This window comes from Zeugodacus cucurbitae, chromosome 2 (genome assembly GCF_028554725.1).
Source record: "Zeugodacus cucurbitae isolate PBARC_wt_2022May chromosome 2, idZeuCucr1.2, whole genome shotgun sequence".
Classification (NCBI taxonomy): domain Eukaryota; kingdom Metazoa; phylum Arthropoda; class Insecta; order Diptera; family Tephritidae; genus Zeugodacus; species Zeugodacus cucurbitae.
The window spans coordinates 29554440-29575570 of NC_071667.1; the positions used below are offsets into that span (position 1 = coordinate 29554440).

Below are 21131 nucleotides of genomic sequence, written 5' to 3' on the forward strand. Positions count from 1 at the left end.
ATATTCAGTTTCAATTTGAAGTCGATCGCTCAATTTCTCGTTGAGTTATGATGTCATTTATGATGTGAATTTTGAAAAATATCGTTTCGAGAAAAACGCGTTTAAAGTTTCGACTATGGCGGCTTAAGCCTGCAAGCGAAGGCTGTTTAGAACGCTGCCGTTCAAAAACTATTCAAGATACGACCTTACCGCTTTCACAGGATATTTTTGAAAGTATTAACTATCGAATAAGCAAAAAAAAAACCGATTTTGTGAAAATGTCACACTAGTATAGCCCCTTAAACGTCCTAGTAAGAGACCTTCACTTATCCACAGAACTTGTACAACAGTGAATTGACTTTCATCAGGAACGAAAGTAACCATTTTTAGAATCCGTAACCAGAAGTTATCCTCGTTTTTCACCACGCAAAATAAAATTTGTGTTAATCCAAATGGTGTTATGGAAAGATTAGGCTCTGCGATTAATCCGGATGAGCGGCATTTATTCATATACTCCTTAAAAATAACTTGGAGGCGGTTTTGATTCATAATGCCAAAAAGGCTCTATATTCCTCTTGTGCATGCATTGAGTCATTATAAAATAAAATAGTGGCCTAAGAGAGATCAATTTATACCACGCCAGACTAAAAAGAAGAACATACTTATTGATCTCAAAAAAGTTTTGTTACCTCCATTAAATATTAAGCTTGGATTGATGAAACAGTTAACATTATATAAAGCGCTTTTTTGTAAGCCAAGCGATGTCTAGGCTCAAATTCGAAAAGGAGGAGAAATTCCATCAAACGTTAAGTAATGTTGAATTGGCTGCGTGGAAGTCGTTTGTTTCTGAGTTTCTAGGAACAGAAAAGTAGTTGCACATTATGATCAACGCAAATTTTTCCTTTAGATTTGTTGAGCACTGTAATTATTGTACAGTAATTATTTACAACTTCTTACTTAAAAGTTATGGCTCTTTAAGTAAGTTTGGAACGGTGGATTAAATTTTCAATTTTTATGAAAAATATTGAATTCTAAAAATTATTTTTAAAGAGTAAAACAAATAAATACAGTAATCAAATCATAAAGGACTTTTTTGATAGTGAGTCACCAAATTAGAGAGAATTAAGAGTTAGGCCGCGGCCACGTAGTAAACGACTGAGCGATGAGCGGCTGATCGACGATTTTGAGCGACGTATGGCTTTTTACTGAGCGACTGTTGTTGAACGATTAGTTGCTAAAATGCCGTTGTCAAGGGCTGTACAGCGTATATTGCTGCTTGAAAATAGATATCATGTTTATAGAATCTTGCTACGTATAAAAAAAAGAAAGTATGGTGTTCATCCTATAAACCAAACAAGATGGAGGTTCGGTGAATTTAATCATTGATATCAAAATCTACGTAAATTTCCAGATAGATTCTTTCAATATCTACGTATGTCTATACAATCTTTTGATATATTGCTTGAAAAAGTTCGGCCTAAATTAACAAAACAAAGGAAAGCAATTCGTGCAGAGCAGAGGCTCGTTTTGACCTTGAGGTAAGTTAAACATAAATTTCATTTTATTCATTTATTTAAGTTAAACATAATATTTCATATATACTTTACTGTTTCTTTATATATACTTTCTGTTCGTCGCTCAGCAGTCAACTGAAAATTAGAACATGTTTTAATTGTTAAGCGACGTCGCTCAGTCGCAGAGAAATCGCTCAGTCGCTCAGTCGCTCATCGCTTACTGCTTGGCCACTTCAATGGCATTTCATATGTTTAAATTTCGTCGCTCATCGCTCAGCCGCTCATCGCTCAGTGCGTGGCCGCGCACTTATGCGTTTACATTGCGTGAATAGAGTTAATATATAATATTAAATATATAAATATGAGAATTTCAAAACGTTCGTTAATTTCATGATCCTATTTATAAATAGCTCACCGAGAGCAATGTTCTTAATTATTGTGATTTCTGCTGAAAACGTGAACTGCTCTGTGAGCGCTCTGTAGTAAGGCTGATTTGAACACACGTCTGAGTCATTTATCATGGTGTGCAATGCGTGTCAACACTTTAAAATGCGTTCATTTGTTTAAAACTAAAAATAGCTGCAACAACTTGCAAATGAATAATGTGTCCCAGCGCGGTGCGGACACTTGCTGCTGTACACGCTGCGGCCGGCGCGAGTACGAGGCGTGTGCGTGGCGTACTCCACGCTGACATGCGAATGTGGGTTAAGTGATGCCACTCGTTATTTGCCAGAAGAAGTTCTACACATTTGGATGTGTTTGCTTTGCATAAATGTACGTGTATGTGTATGTGTGTGTGCACCTTAGGAACTACATAAATAAATATTCGCGTAAATATGCATGTGAATTGTTTGTCATTATCAGTTGTGGCACTATTTTTAGGACGTTTCGCAATTGAGGATTCTGCCTTACACCTCAGACTCGCCGCCAGCTTCCCATTGTGCTTTTTTGAATTTGTTTATTTGCATACTCTCGCACACATTTGTCGACATAGTCATTATAAATTCCTTTTATACTTGAACAAAATTGCAGTTAATATCGGAAGAATAAACAAAATGCCAGAAACTTGCCGCACCACTGCCAAAGAAGGCCACCACCGTACGCGGAATTCGAATTCAAATGAAGCGCGCTGGAGGGAGAGTGCCCAAAGTGTGTGCGATAATAAACAACGAATTACTTGGAGCAGGTGAAAACATTCACACTTTTCTACATATTGTTGTTGTTGTTGTTGTTGTTGTTTGCTTTGCCTTTCTTCTTAAAGCTCCCGCATGTTTGTGTTGACCCACCCACAACTTTTCGTACTTTTAATTGTAAACACTAACATACTTACACAGCACCTATGCATAAATAAGTAAATACCCAGCCCGTAATGTGTGTGCCTCAGGCGCAAATGATTTCGAGTGTGTGAGTTATCTGCCTTCTAAGTACGCTAGGGGCCAACGCACTGTTCCCACACGAGCGCACTTACCCTATGAAATGCTTGAAAAACAAAACATTTGCATACCTTTAGGCGCACGTGTAAACCGTCGCCACGAGTGTACACATTTTCCAAATACTTTGAGTAGAATGCTTAAGACGCTTCATGCGGCATTTATATTTATGATAATAATAACTTAATTCCACTTTCTTTTAGGTTTAAATGCAACGAAACGAAAAAATTTAGACAACTCCATTCTTATAACAACGAAGACGCGGCTAACGCATCGAATAACGAGCACCGCGAGACTTCTCAGAGCCGCTGTCGTTCATTGAGTAGCAGTGACTCAAGGTTCGAGACCAGCAAGACCTGCTGCTGTCCGAGTCACTCGGATAATTCGAAATCGTGTTGGAAAACAAAACGGAAACAGATCATACGGCAAAGTTCGCATGCATCTGGCTTAAACGAAAACGGTATGTGATTCAATTCATTATTCATCAAAAAATATTATTAACTTTATTACACAAAAAATATTTGGGTCTGATCAGGGTGTCCTCCTCCTGTCTATCCTACGTTTTTGGGGTCGCTGAATCCTAATCAGAGATTCATTTAGGTCCATCGATCAGATCAGGGTTTTGACATAACTCAAAAAAAAAGCGGAAAGCGTTTTCTAAAATTCATCGAATTCGCTATAAACTCCTTGCTCGGGATGTTTTCGGGGTCCCGGATTACGAATTCGATGTCGGTTTTTACAATTCAAAATGCCGACCCAAAATGGCGGGCACATTTTAAAAATAACTTCATTTGGTATTTATATAACTCTTTTGAGTTCCACTTTACACCACCACGGGCGTTCGCCATGGACAGGAACAGGTGGTAATCACTGCAGTGCAGTTGTTCGCAGTAGATGGTAGAATTAAGCATCTGGCCATATGAGAGCAGCTCATAGTGGAAGATTCCCTTCCAATTCCACCAAACACACAGCAAATCCTCCCTGACCGTCAATCCCGGTTTGGCCACTGTTTGGCCTTCGACCACGACCGTTTTCGCTTGAAATTGTCGTATGTGATCCGAATACCTTCACCTCATCTTATTCTTTCTATTTAAAACCCGATATGAAATTCCTCTTCCAGATCTAAACAGTCGGTAGTAAAATGTTAGTAATTTTCTTATATAAAAATTATTTAAATCGAGGTTCTGTTGAGAAATAAATTGTCTTTAAACTGAAAGCATTATATTTTCTTCAAAAAGATTTCTTAGATCTTTCTAATGTGATTCTTAAAGCAGTCTGCCTCAAGTTTGATGGGTGAATCCAGGCTCCTGGTTAGGTTAGGTTAGGTTAGTCTGGTAGGCCTATAAGCCATACCTAGACCAGTTTTGGTACTTAGCTATGTCAGATGGAGTGCCGTCACGTAGTTAATCAGGAGTATAGCATTCGTGTATTTATATACGATTCCTTCGAGCACGTCTCGAATAGGCCATAAATAAATAAGTGTACATCTGGTGACATCTTTCTTTCTTTTTATACATTAAACCCCATAAAAAGAATAACAGACGAGTGCCTTATTAGCGTCCCAAAAATTTAGATATATCGAAAATTGGGAGAAATATTATACTCGATGTTCTCGATTTTTCCCAGTTTTCCCCAAATCTCCTTGCTTTACAATTTTTCAAAATTAGTACATTAGAATGAAGATTCATATTCACATATGCATGTACATATGTATACCGAGAAATATTACTTAAAAATATGATTAGTAAGAATGAGACTAATCCAATAGACAGCAAATGCAAAGGAATTAATTATGCTCGAAAATATTTACAACTGCGCACACATATACATATACACTCATGCCACTTAATACCGAGTAAATTAAGTTGGCACACATTTCATATTTCATTCGCGATCCCCTGCGCTGCACACCGCCGCTAGCGCTGGAACTACAGTCAACATACAAATAAAATTCCTACATATGTAAAAATAGGCACACCGCACACACACATACGCATACATATAAAAATATATACATATGTACATACATGCATGTGAATACTTTAATAATAAAATATGACTTTTGTGTTTTATTGTTAGCCTCAGCGATTTATTTTTAAATCAAGTGTCTCATCCATTTCTGTTTTGGTCTCTATTTTTCAACAAATGCAGCTAGGACAACCGCAGAGGCACCAGCAGCAGTGACTACAACACAATTGGCAATATTTCGCGGCCGATATGCAAGCTGTGGCGAGCACACGCTACTAGCGGGTCCGCGAGATGTGCAACAACAACAGCAACAACAAAAAAGCGTGCGTGTGAACAAAAAGATCTCGACATCGCTGCCAACCACGCCGAACTTGAGTCATCTACGACGGCCGCAGCGGGTGCGTTACCAGAAGTTATCGCTGGAGTTCACCGACGTCGATGACGCGAAACAGCTGACGCAGTCGACGAGACAGCAGTATGCCAACAGCCTGCAACAGCTGCAGATGTCAACAAAGAAGTTGCAAAATTCGTCGAACGAAACGGTTTACAAGCTGTTGGGGCAACAGCAAAACCACGCGCCACAACTAGTACGAGAGCAAACGCAGCAGAAGCTGCCGCACCAGCAACAGCAAATGATCATCGACAATATGCTGCCGCCGCTGGCAGTCCATGATGGTGCCAACAATAAAGTGAGGCATGTTCTGGAAGCAGCGAACACAAAGCAAAACGAATTTACCTACACGAATAACGACAATAACAATACTAACAACAACAATCTAAATGAGAGCGCATCCGTGGAGCATCTGCCCACTTTGACGCTTACCGCATTGACAACGGCAACCGATTTGGCAACACAACCACTGATCGATCAATACAACAGCAGCAGCCAGACGCACGATCAGTATGATCATAATAATGGCCACGCGCCCTTATTATTATCGCGGCTGCCACCTCCCATGTCACAGTCGGCCCCGCAATGTTCGGTTGGCGCAATATCATCGTCGGCCATACAAACGACTCAACCCGCCAACTCGGCCAACTCAGCCTACTCGTCAGTTGTTGCCAAAAACACGCTGGCTTTTTGTGAGCACTGCTGTGCGGAAAGAGTTAGCATGGCTAGCGGTGATTATGCTCGGGGCGCATACGCCGAGCGTCAGCGGCATTTCAGCGGTGAGGACTACGCTCGATGTTATCGCGAGAACACCGATTCAGTCTCCGATCTGTCGTCGTACCGATTCGTTTCCGATGAGGAAGAAGTAAGCGCGTGTAATGCCGCTAACGAAACAGCTGCCACAGAGGAAAATTCCAACAATAAAACTAAAATTTTCAATAACAAAAGGAACAACAGCAATAATAATAACAACAACATAACACAAGACAGAATATTAGCCAAAAATTGTCGCGTTTTATTCCCCACACCGTCGCGCAAGCAAACGCAAACGCACTCGCATTCGTGTTCGTGTACGTGTACGTCCCCGCCAACATCGCCGCCGTTGTCGCCATCGTCGTCGGCGCGAACGAGTAGTCTGTTGCCAACATTGTTGTCACCCGCCGCAACACAAACAACAGCAACAACAACTGCGACGCGTCGCGCTTCCCCCGCCATTTGTTGTTATACAATTGACAATCCCGTCAGTGTACATTATAACGCGACTGTTTTGGAATACATACCAAACGAAACAAATACAACATTAGCAACACCCACGCCTGGGCAGGCAACCGCAACAGCTCCAGTGCCAATTCCTACCACTGACACTGCTAGGAGCGCCTATATTTTACCGCCGGAGCCTGGCGACTCTAGTGAATTCCTATGCCATGAGGTGCTTCTATCTACATCTTTGCCCAGCGATTATGGTAGTGTGAAAAGTATTGGCAGTCACCTGCAGCATACGCAACGGTCGTCACAAAAATACAAACCCCCGCCACCGGAACCACCACCCAAACCAAAACACGAAGCAAGAACCTTCTATCAGACAGCAATTTACTCGAGTTCGAGTGCGTCGGTGCAAGACCAGCTGAGTGGGTTGGAAACACTCACTTTCCATAACGGCGAGCAAATTTGCAGCAATGGTCTAAATATCCAGAGTAAGGTAAAAAAGTTCGAGCAAGCAAGCGCCTTGAATGACAAAGAAACACAGAGATCTTTAAGTTATCTGCCCACTGCCATTCCCAAGAAGGGTGGGAATCATTATCCGAAAGAGATTTCCAGCACCGAGGAACGCTGGTCACAATCGTCGCGATCTCTTGAACGCTCCGTTTCGCCAGAACATTGTGAGCTGTTGAGTTGCTTTGGAGCGGTTAAAAATACTCGAAGCGAGTCCGCCAGCAACACAACAAAAATAAAGAAACACGACGAGCGACGAGCAGATGACGCACGGCGAAGCAAAGAAAATAGCCGCCACGGTGAAGACTGCATAAAAAGAAGCGAAGAAGAAGATAACGTATACGACAATAACGACAACAAGGAAACGAAATTTGTCGCGCGTAGTTTAAGCGAGAGCAGCTGTTCGGTTTCGGTGGCAACGCCAATTGCCAATGAAAAGTGTGCCATCAAAAACAAAAATAATCATCACCAGCAGCAGCAGCAGCAGCAGCAGCAACAGGCGCAAGCACAAGCACAGCTACCACGTCACCAACAAAAACAGCCACCCGTACAACCACCAACACCACCGCCATATCACCATAATAATATTAATAATAAACGGCGTAATTGTGGAGACTCCGAGCAAAGTCAACCGAGTGCAGCCAACGGGAAAAAATCAGCGTCGACAAGTGTTAATACTGTCGCCACTGTAACTGACGGTGTGCTCGACGCGTTTGACATATCTGACACGCACACCGTGTTCAGTGCTGGCGGCAGCAGTGCCTGTGGCGAGTGCAATAACAACTACAACTGCAGGGCACGGAGTCACACGGAATACACGCGTTCCGTGCCAGAGGCATACGCATATCCTTTTGCCGCAAGTGCGGAGAAGTCGTGCCAAGGTTCGCAGTCATCAGTAGCCTACTTAACTTCGCCGTTACCGAAACATACGCTGCGCTACGATAGTTACGGTCGTTTGAAGTCGGAACGTGTTTCGCGTCTACCCACCATCGCCAGGTCGCTAGCCAATGGTCGCAAAGCGGCTAGTGAGACGGGTTTGCATCGTACATATCAAAATGTCTCCGCCACGTCTAAACACGACTTGCCCTCATCTTTGTCGGCTACTAATATTAAGCTAACACCGACCTTTTGTCGTAAATTCAATTATTTAAGTGACAAATTCGAAGACTGTGTGGCCGAATGCGAAGAAACTGAATCAGAAATTGAGCCCATTATTGTTGAAAGTGCGTATACCCAGCAACAGAAGCGGGAAACCGCTGAAGTAGTTGCACAAAACCGTGATAAAGCTTTCACAAATGCCGGACAGTTATCGACCGAAAACGCAAACAATACAGACGTGTCTCAATCAAAATCTGTGCGAAATGTGTCCAACTGCCACGCGCTCAATAAAGAATTTAATTTGAATTTAACAAAAACAATACCACCACAACAGCAGATCTATAAATCTTTTAGTGATACTCAAAATTTTGTGTCGATTCATAAAGAAAATCAAGAAAATAACAATAACAACAATATAACTGCGGGTAAATCAAAACGCTACTTTAGTGACTTCTCACTGAAATCAGACTTTGCCGAATCAGACTGTAGTTTGCCGTGCCGATGCTCTGCTAAGCAACTCACATCTTTGGCCGAAGCAACCTCACCCACTTCGCCAACGTCACCGATCTCATTGCAGTCGCCGAAGTCTTCTGGAGGCTTACATCAAAAGAATTCGCAATCTCTGCCGAGTGTTCCCCAATCAAACGGCATACCGAGTCCATTGTGGCTTAGCAGTGAGACCATCGAATCGTCGCTCGTGTCGGAGCAGAAATCGCTTGTCGACGATTTGCAATCGAATTGTAGTGATCAGACAGCGATCTTTCATTTGGATAACGAGTTTTCACATTCTGCTACATCTTTGTCTTCGACAACCCAAACGGCAACGGAAGGTGGTGGTAACACTCTACACGGTCCTGTTGTGCTGAAACGCATTCCAGCCATACACTCGTTTGGGTACATTCCGGCAATTGGAATAAGCTCGTTGGGAAGTGCTAATGTGTCTGAAAACGACGAAAGAGAGGTGAGTACTAGTGATTAGATGTGTGTACATAAGTCTAAATTTTTACAAATATCCCTTCCCTCGAAGACTTTTATTAACGTGCCACAAGTTTAACATAAAAATTAGAAATTTTAAATTAGGTGTAGAGAATTACTGCAAGACATATTGCAGTTAAACTTGGCTTGATGCCGACGCTCTGATATTCTAAACTGGATATAAGAACTCTACAATAAGTATATTGCTCAATTATATGTAGAAGGGATGCTAGCTGTAGAAGCTACATGGAGGAGGACGAGAAATAGCGAATATAGAAGTGAAAATCTCTGCAGATTTGCAGTAGGTTCAGTGGGTTTCGTCGACTCCTCATACCTAATATAGGGGGCCTTACAACCTAACCTATAGGTCCTCGAGGTGATATTGTCAAATCAGACCTCAAAATGAAGACTTGTGTGTGACATTTGTAACTTGTATACTTTGACAATTTACCCAGCAAAGACATAAGTTAGAAATATAGTTGGGTTTTCCATACCCACATCAAAATCGTCTAATGATTCCAGCAGGATGGTGTAACATACGTCGTGTGAAACTCACTTTTTAGTGGGATAAACTTTTGTTTACTGAAGGTGAAAACGCAAGTGTTTTTATCAATGAGTGGATCATGCGGTTTGATTCCGTAAGCTGCCTTTTGGTGGGGTAGGTCAAGTCCACGGTATATGTTAATAAACCATCTACGACTAACCAATTGAAATACATTAGTTTAATGGTAACTTTTTGTATTGATCATGTAAAAATGTTTGATAAAAGTGTGTTCTATCAACACAATTTTCCCAGAGCAGTCTTGTACTTAACAAAAATTTCTTGAAAATCAGCTGAAAATTAAATAAAAACGATTTGTCTGAAAGCTATTTGCTGTATTTATTTAAAAAACAACTAAAAAGTATTTTATCAGCACACATATACAGATATATGTATGGTATATATATATATACATATATATTGTATTTATTCTTTCCACATACGATATGTACTCGTAAGCACTTCAAAGTGTGGCAATCACTCTCCTGCAAACTGAATATTTTATGAAAACAAACAAAGCTATTTCGCCTTTCACAAGCTCACCGCCGGTCACACATTCGCACATATCGAAGTCTGTTTAATAGTAACAAGTGAAATTTCCATTTATTTACTCACCCTTATTTATCTTTATTAGATTTGAATTTCGATATTTATTGAATCGCCATTAATGTACTGGTGGTGGTAGGGGGAGGCTTCTGTGTGCCTCGCCTGGCTGGCATGGTCGAGTGCGCTGAATTTCATTTCCAGCCAACTTTTAATATGATTTATGACAAAAACAACGTGGACTTCTGTTTTTGCAGGCGTAACAATCGTAAATTTTCAAAGACAAGTGGAAACTAAAACAAAATAAAAATTTTTCCAAAGAAATTACGTGAAGAAATTACATAGTCAAATAGGTGTAGAATTTGCGCACATAGATGCATACATATACATAATAAATATATTATTTATGAAAATGTATATATGTAGGTTTATATTTCTACATATTTAAATATACATACATATGTTCATAATTTATCTGATTTTTATTGACGCCAGCATTGAAAACTATTGTTCATTTCAAAATTACCTTCTCAGCAAGCTAAGCTTTTGGACCAAAATTAGTATGGCGAATACTTTGGATATAAAATAAATCATTACTGCAATAACTATGGAATCATACATAAAGCGTGATCCATTTCGAGGTTCTCTACTTTTTTAAAGAAATTATCTGGTAATTAGGTAAAAAGACAATGTTTCATTATTTTATTTACAAATTGAAGTCTAATCTTCTTTTATTTTGGGCCATAACATTTTAAATCTCTTCCTCCGTCACGTCTATATCTCTATGGATATTCAAGAGAGCCATTCCGTTCAGGCGTGTTTCTCTAGTTTTATTTCTTAAATATGTTTTAAGCCTGCGAAGTGCGTTCACTTGAAGCGACAGATATAGGGATTGTTGCTCCAATCTTTAAAAAACGATGCACTGTTTTGAAAATTTTAATTTGAAAAACAAATAATAAGTAAAGTTGTGTATCTAATTCAGACCAATTTTTTCTGGTTGTTTTTATTAAAAATATAGACATTTTAGTTAAGGCACTCAAGTATTTTTTTGCAAATAGCATAATTTTTTTTAATTTAAATTTATTTCACAACAGTTTGCTCATGGAACGAAAACTGAAAGTCATAATAAATGAGTTTTTAGTTTTCCTGTATTATAATTAACAATAAACTCTAAAAAAAATAATAGAAACCTTATTGGTGACTTTTCAGTTCAGAACTAATTTTCAAAAGAAGTCCATTTTCGACTCACAATTCCCCTTAAATCTAAAAAAATCCAGTTCAGCAGCCACAGAGTAATAAGGCAAACTAATTACTTTGAAGCAAATTAAAAAAATGTCTCTGTCCAGTTTATATTTTTCTGGGTTTTTTAATTGGCCTACATTCCCACAACTTTTTAAATCTATCCAGATACAATAGGTTTGTTTTTAGTTTAACATTTTCATAGTTTCAAAAAATTAAATTCTATCAGCAGAAAAGTATCAAAATAGGCCGTTTGTGAACGAAAAAATTATCAAATTACAAAATTTAGAAAAAAAAGTATCAAAAAAGATACAAATGTATCAAAACGGCAACTCTGTTAGTGACTAATGTATTCATTTATTTTACATATTCATACATCGTCGGCAGAAAGATTGCTTTGAAAACAACAAATTACAATTTTTCAAATGACTATGTAGAATTAAATTCTATTATTTAAAAATTCAATTACTTTGTTCAATTACTGCGTTCGCCCCTGCATAGACCAGTTTTTGTCCTTTGCGATACCAGATGGAGTGCAGTCACTTAGTTAATGAGGAGTAATTATCCTTTAGGATGCCTGCGCTTGTTGCGAATTTCAAAAGGCTTTGTGGCTTCACCAACGAAATCTCTTCCAGATTAACGTAATGTGTACCCCCAAATGCTGAAGCCGTTGTCTTGATAATGCAGGACATTCACAGAAGAGATGCTCTATTCTCTCTTATCTACCGCCTTACACATAACTTTTGAGGTTTTGCATCCCGGTATATTCTTCCAGCGCGCTTTGAACTTTTTTACCAAGTTTCTGTCTAGATCATCATATAGACAGTGTATAGGTTATAAGCTAATATAAAGTTCCGAAAAAAAATATTACAAATTACATAGGCGTATCGTCAAGTTAAGTTGATGATGCGCTTTTCCATTGTTTGACTCCGTATTTTTGCAGATTATAGAAAGGGAATGGTTTAGCTGGGTCTAATATTTATAAACTTTGCACCAGAATTTTTTAGTTCAGTAATGGGAAATACATATATCTCTTTCCTTGCTGACGACAGCATTTTCTTGAGCTTTTCCTCCTGAAAAAGTCCATTATATTGTTCTAATATCTTTAGAAATATATTGTTTGTATGTACTAAAATTATGTATATGTACATATACATATATGTATATATAAGTACAAATGTACTTATGTATATGTATTTAATATTTAGCATTCAATAATATCTGCTGAGTAATTTCGGTTGTGAATAACCCGCTACGTACTTACGCAAAAGCACACACATCACCAAACCGATAATTGTGTTGGTGTGTCTGTTAATTTATGCACAAACAGGAAAACAAAACCCAAATGAAAACTAAATAATACAAAACAAGCAGATAATAAGTGAGAAATTGCTAAAACATCAGAAAAACAAAAAAAAAAAACAACAACAGCGAAAAATAAAAGCGACGATGAAAAAACAGAAGCCAAAGAAGAACATAAACGAAAATTGATGAAAATTCATTCAGTGCACACTAATACACTAATCCATATACATACATACATACATGCATATAATAGTGTGAGCTAGTGTGTATTGGATAATGCTCCGTTGCCTTTATTATTTGCTCATTTCATGGCTCCTCCACAGCGCTTTCGAGTATCAAAAACGAACTGCCGAACTGTCAGCCGCCAATTCAGCGCCGATCGGATCGTTACAATTGTCTACGTACATATATACATATGTACGTATTGTATTTTGATGTATGCTAAAAATACCGTTGTGTTTGTATCTACCGAAGTGCGATTACAAGTACTGAGAAATCTACGTCATGCTATGGAAAGGTACTGTGGGTTGGAATGACATTTGACGCGTTGAAAAAACGCAAAGATGCGTGTGGGGCGTCTATTGTTATTTATTGTGGTAAACATGATTTACATCTATAAACACGAATTTTTGAATTTAAAATATAACAGATTCATTTTTATACTCTCGCAACAAAGTTGTTAAAGTGACTTTTGTTCACATAACGGTTGGTTGTAAGTCCTAAAACTAAACGAGTTAGATATAGGGTTATACATATCAAAATGATCAGGGTGATAAGTAAAGTTCAAATCCACATGTCTGTCTGTCCGTCCGTCCGTGCAAGTTGTAACTTGAGTAAAAATTAAGATATCTTGGTACACGTGTTCCTTGGCACCATAAGAAGGTTAAGTTCGAAGATGGGCGTAATCGGACCACTGCCACGCCCACAAAATGACAATAACCGAAAATATATAAAGAGCTATAACTAAGCCATAAATTAAGCTATGGAAGTAAAATTGGGTATGCAAATTTCTAGAGTCGTTTCTGTTAGATACTACCTTATACAGTACAAAAATGGAGGAAATCGGATTGTAACCACGCCTACCTCCCATACAAAGGTTATGTTGAAACTACTAAAAATGTGTTGAATTCAGTAATGAAAACCACCAGAAACCTTAAATTTCAATACAAAGATGGTATAGAAGAGCTGCACTCTATATGGTATACAATTTTAAATGGGCGAGCTTCCGCCCACTTATTGGTCAAAAACCATATCTCCGAAATTAACTCTTTATTGACATCTGACTATAAGGTGGTATTTTAGTATCCTCTACCTACGAACAGCACAGAGTAATGATTGATTATGATTATTTTTATACAAGATGTATGTGATTGGCGTTGCAACCGTTTAGCCGGTTATAGCCGAATCGACGATAGTGCGCCACCTGTCTCTCTCCTTCGCAGTTCGGCGCCAGTTGGAGATCCCAAGTGTAACCAGGTCGCTCTCCACCTGGTCCCTCCAACGGAGTGGAGGCCTTCCCCTTCCTCGGCTTCCTCCGGCGGGTACTGCATCGAACACTTTCAGGGCTGGAGTGTTTTCGTCCAATCGGACAACATGACCTAGCCAGCGTAGCCGCTGTCTTTTTATTCGCTGAACTATGTCAATGTCGTCGTATAACTCGTACAGCTCATCGTTCCATCGTCTGCGGTATTCGCCGTTGCCAATGTTCTGAGGACCATAAATCTTGCGCAAAATTTTCCTCTCGAAAACTCCTAGTGTCGTCTCATCTGATGTTGACATCGTCCAAGCTTCTGCACCGTAAAGTAGGACGGGAATGATAAGCGACTTGTAGAGCTTGATTTTGGTTCGTCGAGAGAGGACTTTACTGTTCAATTGCCTACTCAGTCCAAAGTAGCACCTGTTGGCAAGAGTTATTCTGCGCTGGATTTCGAGGCTGACATTGTTCGTGTTGTTGATGCTGGTTCCCAGGTATACGAAATTATCTACGACCTCGAAGTTATGACTGTCAACAGTGACGTGGGAGCCAAGACGCGAATGCGCCGACTGTTTGTTTGATGACAGGAGATATTTCGTCTTGTCCTCATTCACCTCCAGACCCATTCGCTTCGCCTCCTTATCCATGCGGGAAAAAGCAGAACAAACGGCGCGGTGGTTGCTTCCGATGATATCAATATCATCGGCGTACGCCAGGAGCTGTACACTCTTGTAGAAGATTGTACCTTCTCGGTTTAGCTCTGCAGCTCTTATAATTTTTTCCAGCATCAGGTTAAAGAAGTCGCACGATAGTGAGTCACCTTGTCTGAAACCTCGTTTGGTATCGAACGGCTCGGAGAGGTCCTTCCCAATCATGACGGAGCTTTTGGTGTTGCTCAACGTCAATTTACACAGCCGTATTAGCTTTGCGGGGATACCAAATTCAGACATCGCGGCATAAAGGCAGCTCCTTTTCGTGCTGTCGAAAGCAGCTTTAAAATCGACAAAAAGGTGGTGTGTGTCGATCCTCTTTTCACGGGTCTTCTCCAAAATTTGGCGCATGGTGAATATCTGGTCAGTTGTCGATTTTCCAGGTCTAAAGCCACACTGATAAGGTCCAATCAGTTTGTTGACGGTGGGCTTGAGTCTTTCACACAGTACGCTCGATAGAACCTTGTATGCGATATTTAGGAGGCTGATCCCACGGTAATTGGCGCAGATTGTGGGATCTCCCTTTTTATGGATTGGTCAGAGCACACTGAGATTCCAATCGTCAGGCATGCTTTCTTCCGACCATATTCTGCAAAGAAGCTGATGCATGCACCTTATCAGTTCTTCGCCGCCGTATTTGAATAGTTCTGCCGGTAATCTATCGGCCCCCGCTGCTTTGTTGTTCTTCAAGAGGGTAATAGCTATTCGAATTTCTTCATGGTCGGGTAATGGAACATCTGTTCCATCGTCATCGATTCGGGGATCGGGTTCGCCAACTTCTGGTGTTGTACTCTCACTGCCATTCAGCAGGTCGGAGAAGTGTTCCCTCCATAATCCCAGTATGCCCTGGACATCGGTTACCAGATTACCACCTTGGTCTCTACATGAGGATGCTCCGGTCTTGAAACCTTCGTTAAGTCGCTTCATTTTTTCATAACATTTTCGAGCATTCCCTCTGTCTGCCAGCTTCTCAAGCTCTTCGTACTCACGCATTTCGGCCTCTTTCTTTTTTGTCTGCAGATGCGTCTCGCTTCCCTCTTCAGCTCTCGGTATCTATCCCATCCCGCACGTGTTGTGGTCGTTTGCAACGTTGCGAGGTAGGCAGTCTGTTTTCTCTCCGCTGCGAGACGGCACTCCTCATCGTACCAGCTTGTTTTTTGTCGTTGCCGAAAACCAATTGTTTCGGCTGCAGCGGTACGTAGTGAGTTTGAGATGCCGTTCCACAGTTCCCTTATACCGAGATGCTGATGAGTGCTCTCAGAGAGCAGGAGTGCAAGTCGAGTAGAGTATTTCGTGGCTGTCTGTTGCGATTGCAGCTTTTCGACGTCGAACCTTCCTTGTGTTTGTTGACGGGCATTCTTTGATGCACAGAGGCGGGTGCGTATCTTCGCTGCGACCAGATAATGGTCCGAGTCTATATTTGGTCCTCGGAGCGTACGCACGTCTAAAACACAGGAGACATGTCTTCCGTCTATCACAACGTGATCGATTTGGTTCCGCGTGTTTCGATCAGGAGACAGCCAAGTAGCTTGATGTATTTTCTTATGCTGGAATCTGGTACTACAGACGACCATATTTCGGGCCCCAGCGAAGTCGATCAGCCTCAGGCCGTTTGGCGATGTTTCGTCATGGAGGCTGAATTTTCCGACTGTTGTGCCAAAGACACCTTCTTTACCCACCCTGGCGTTAAAATCACCAAGCACGACTTTTACATCGTGGCGGGGGCAGCGCTCATAGGTGCGTTCTAGGCGCTCATAGAAAGCATCTTTGGTCACATCGTCCTTCTCTTCCGTTGGGGCGTGGGCGCAAATCAGCGATATGTTGAAGAACCTCGCTTTGATGCGGATTGTGGCTAGACGTTCATCCACCGGGGTGAATGCCAGGACTCTGCGACGGAGTCTCTCTCCCACCACAAATCCAACACCAAATTTGCGCTCCTTTATATGGCCGCTGTAGTAGATGTCACAAGGACCCACCTTCTTCCGTCCTTGTCCCGTCCATCGCACTTCTTGGATGGCGGTGATGTCAGCCTTAAGTCGTATGAGGACAGCAACCAGCTGGGCAGAGGCACCTTCCCAATTAAGGGTCCGGACATTCCAAGTGCATGCCCTTATATCATTATCCTTAAAACGTTTGCAGGGGTCGTCATCAAAAGGGGGGTGTCTCATCCGAGGCTTTCGTAGATTTTTCATTGGGGGGTGTTTTTATGTGGTGGGTCCCAAACCCTATGCACAACCGCATAAGCGGGCTTCGCCTTCTCACTTTAGCTCGCCTTCAAACGGATGTCTGTTGGCTACCCAGAGGATACTTGGTCTAAAACCGGAAGTCGTGAGCTGCTTGAACCATCTGGCCACTCCCAAGTGAGTGACAATCAAAAACTTTCCTCACTTGCGTGAACTTCTACACATGATCCCATCCTCAAATAACTTGTAACAATAGTTTATAAGTTCATCACAGTTGTTCCATAATATGAAAGATCTACAATAAAAATCATGTTCGGCTTTGCTTGACATTTGTTAAGTTGTACAATGTCCAAAAGAAGAATAGGACAACTGATTGGTCTATCTCAGTTTAACCACAACACCTTTAATGCTTTACAGGGTTGTCGTCCGAGGAAAATATTTTCAATAATTTATTTTTAAAATAAATAAGTAAAGAAAGGCTAAGTTCGGGTGCAACCGAACATATTATACTCTCGCAATTTATTGAAGAAATTTAACCAATAATAATACCGAATTTTTGAAAAACCTATAATTAGGTATATGGGAGCTAGGAGAAGATACTTTTGAAAAACCTACAATGAGTTATAAGGAAATGTTATGACCCGATTTTAATAATTTTTGGAACAGAGAAACACTATTAGAAGAAAACAATTTCCTCTGAATTAAATTGATATATCTGAGAGATTAAATATTATATACCGAATTTCATTCGAATCGTTCGAGTAGTTCCTAAGATATGGTTTTTGACCCATAAGTGGGCGATGCCACGCGCATTTTCCATTTTGTAAAAAATCTGAGTACAGCTCCCTTCTGCTATTTCTTCTGCAAAATTTAGTGTTTCTGGCGTTTTTCGTTATTGAGTTAACTCACTTTTAGTAATTTTCAACCTAACCTTTGTATGAGAGGTGGGCGTGGTTATTATCCGATTTGAACTATTTTCATGGTGTGTGGTGGGGTATGTAAGAGAACCGACAGCAGAAAGTTTGGTTTATATAGCTTCATTGGTTTGCGAGTTAAATACAAATAACCGATTTGTGGGCGGGGCCACGCCCACTTCCCCAAAAAATTTACATCCGAATATGCCCGCTCCTAGTGCGATCCTAAAATTTTACTTTTATATCTTCATTTATTCGATCTGCCCATTTTCGAACTTGATCTTCTTATGGTGCCAAGGAATATTTGTGCCAAGTTTCGTCAAGATATCTTAATTTTTACTCAAGTTACAGCTTGCACAGACGGACAGACGGACAGACGGACGGACGGACAGACATCCGGATTTCAAATCTACTCGTCATCCTGATCACTTTGGTATATATGACTCTATATCTAACTCTTTTAGTTTTAGGTGTTACAAACAACCGTTATGTGAACAAAACTATAATACTCTCTTTAGCAACTTTTGTTGCGAGAGTATAAAAATGAAATATTAAGTTCAGACTTTTTATTGTTGCTCAAATTCGTCTTGCACCAATTACACTTTTTAAAATTTTTTAAAACTCTTCTCAAATTTTGAATGTATGTATGTATTAGATCCATTAAACACTAATATGCGAATGAAAAAATGGACACATCAGTTATTCAAAAACATATATTTAAAGTACAAACAAATATATTGAGAGCAATTATTGCTTAATATAGAAAAAAAAATTATAAGTTTCGTGAATATTTGGTTTCTGGAAGGTCTTTTTTAAGTCTCTAAAAGTAATCCATATCCCTTGATAGCGCTTCTCCAAATGCCCTTATGGAACCTCTCGCCCTGTTCGTTAGTCATAGCACCCAAATTTGCCGGAAAGAACTGCAAATGAGAGTCAGGCATATGTATTTTTAAAAACATAATACAAACCAAAGCTCCATATGACATTATAAGTCCATTTATTAAAGCTTTACAATTTTCCAATTTATGGTTTCCTTGAAAATTTTGTACAACGTTCATAAAACATTTCCAGGCGAGTTTTTCCTGATCAATTTGTTTTTCTTCAAAAGCTCTTATCCTTTATCTGTTGCCTATTTGTGAACATACAAATTCAGATCTTCAGATATGTACTTCGTGCTGACCTAGAAAAAGTTCCGGAATATAATCCTGATTTACTAATCGACTTGGAGGCTTGGGCAAAGGCTGTCCATACTATATGGGATGGGTCTAGTGGCCGAAGACAAGTTTGCATATTGGCTAGTGTGTTTGGATTTTGGTTGAAATGCCTTTTGTTTGAGTCAAACAGAAATAACAATCACTTACATGATCCTTTGGTTCGGTCCAAATCATTGGTATAGCGAATGACTTATGTCTGGGTGGAATCTAATTTTTTATGATCTCACATCTTCGAAAGCAGATTGTGTGGGAAGCGTTCTTGGTAAATCAATAGAATTGAATGGAATTCAGTTGGACAATACGCCTACGGATTCTGATAGTTTTTGAGTGAATTTCGTTTAATTAAACATTTCTCATTGCCAACATAACCATTCGCTATGTCAATTTAAGTTCAAATAATTGATTAGAAAATATTTTTCCTGCCACATCCAGATCTCAGTATAATGTTGGATAAAGTATATACACTTACAAAATGAAAATTATTAACTTAATGATGATAAATCCAATTATAAATGCAATATAAAGAAAATAACTAGATTTAAAGCTGGCAACAACCACTACCTTCCACAAAAAATATGGCGCTGTGCTATATAAGAGAACACAATAAACAATTACTAAACTAATGTGTAGCCTTTCTTACAGTGGAATGGATAACTTGAGAATGTATCCACTCTCGAGAGTTTAATCAATATTTATACTCTCGCAACAAGTTGCTAAGAGAGTATTATAGTTTTGTTCACCTAACAGTAATGGCGAAAACCAAAAACATATAAAGTGCCATAACTAAGCCATACATAAAGTTATGAAAGTAAAATTTGGTACAGAAGATCATACTAGGAAGGCTGAAAAAATTGTGGGAAAGTATGCGTGGTACCGTCCTCTACTAAGTTTTTCGTACATAACTCGTAAACTGCTCAAGGTATACCAAACTTTCTAGATTCGTTACTTCAGGCACTTCCTTATACAGCATACAAATGGAGGAAATCGGATTATAACCACGCCCGGCTCCCATACAAAGGTTATGCTGAAAATTACTAAAAAATGCTTTAATTCGGCATACTTAATTTTAAATGGACATAACATTGTCCTGGCATCCCAATGATATGCTATAAATATATGTCAAATCGGTTCACAACCACGCCTACTTCCCATATACGAGAACTTTAAATTCGATCTGAATCGTTTTCTTTACAATATACTTATAAAGTAAGCACTAGTAAAGATATCGGAACAGAACTTTGCACATACGAATAAATTGCGAGAGAAGGAATACTGAATATATTTATAACCTGGGGCTTCCTTTTCGTTAATTACATTTTAATTTTAAATTTAACTATTCAAATATACATACATAAAAGCCTGCAGTACTTGAGTCCTCATTACTTCTATCATAACACGATTTTCTTGCGATTGTTCCTGAAAACTTCTATAATCCTATTAATATTCCGAAAACTTTGCCAGGGCTCCGTATTAATATATTTATTATATATATTTTTCTTCATGTCAGAGCAGATCTTATCTCCCCCATTCACAGTCGTGCATTCTATGCATTCAAATTTTCCTGTTGCACCATCCTCGAACGATACCTTTTGAAAATTTTTGAGCAACAATTTCACTTCTATCGTTAAAGATAAGCTGTAATATTTTATTATAAATAATTAATATAAAATTTAAAGTTTCACCAAATTTATTTTAAACAAACCAAAGTGTGTATTTATTGCGAAATTCTAATTAAGTTGCCCATTGTTTTTGTGTAGATAAAGCCATCCGACATAAACAAATTATGCGCCTTAACACACTCACCTACAAACACATATAAGTATACGCACATAAACATACAAATCTATAGATTCTTAGTTGGTGTTTTTGTTCGTGTGGGCATGACATGAGTAAGTCTCAGTCCCAGTCCAAGTGCCGCGCATGAAAATGCTTTTCCGAAG

At 39.5% G+C, this 21131-nt stretch overlaps 1 protein-coding gene across 7 annotated transcripts in view; it reads left to right on the top strand.

Moving 5' to 3' along the window:
* The window catches only part of Arhgef17_1 (uncharacterized), an 89464-nt gene that overhangs the window by 46459 nt on the left and 21874 nt on the right, over positions 1–21131 (top strand). For 3 of the 7 annotated variants that reach the window (XM_054225856.1, XM_054225855.1, XM_029041207.2), the window contains exons 4-6: positions 2526–2679; positions 3127–3383; positions 5075–9054. In XM_054225856.1, coding sequence (XP_054081831.1) covers positions 2549–2679; positions 3127–3383; positions 5075–9054 — 4368 coding nt within the window. In that variant the 5' untranslated portion in view covers positions 2526–2548. Of the gene's footprint in view, positions 1–1158; positions 1518–2525; positions 2680–3126; positions 3384–5074; positions 9055–21131 lie in introns of those variants that run through there. The other 4 variants (XM_054225854.1, XM_054225852.1, XM_054225853.1 and 1 more) reach the window with 2 other exon arrangements.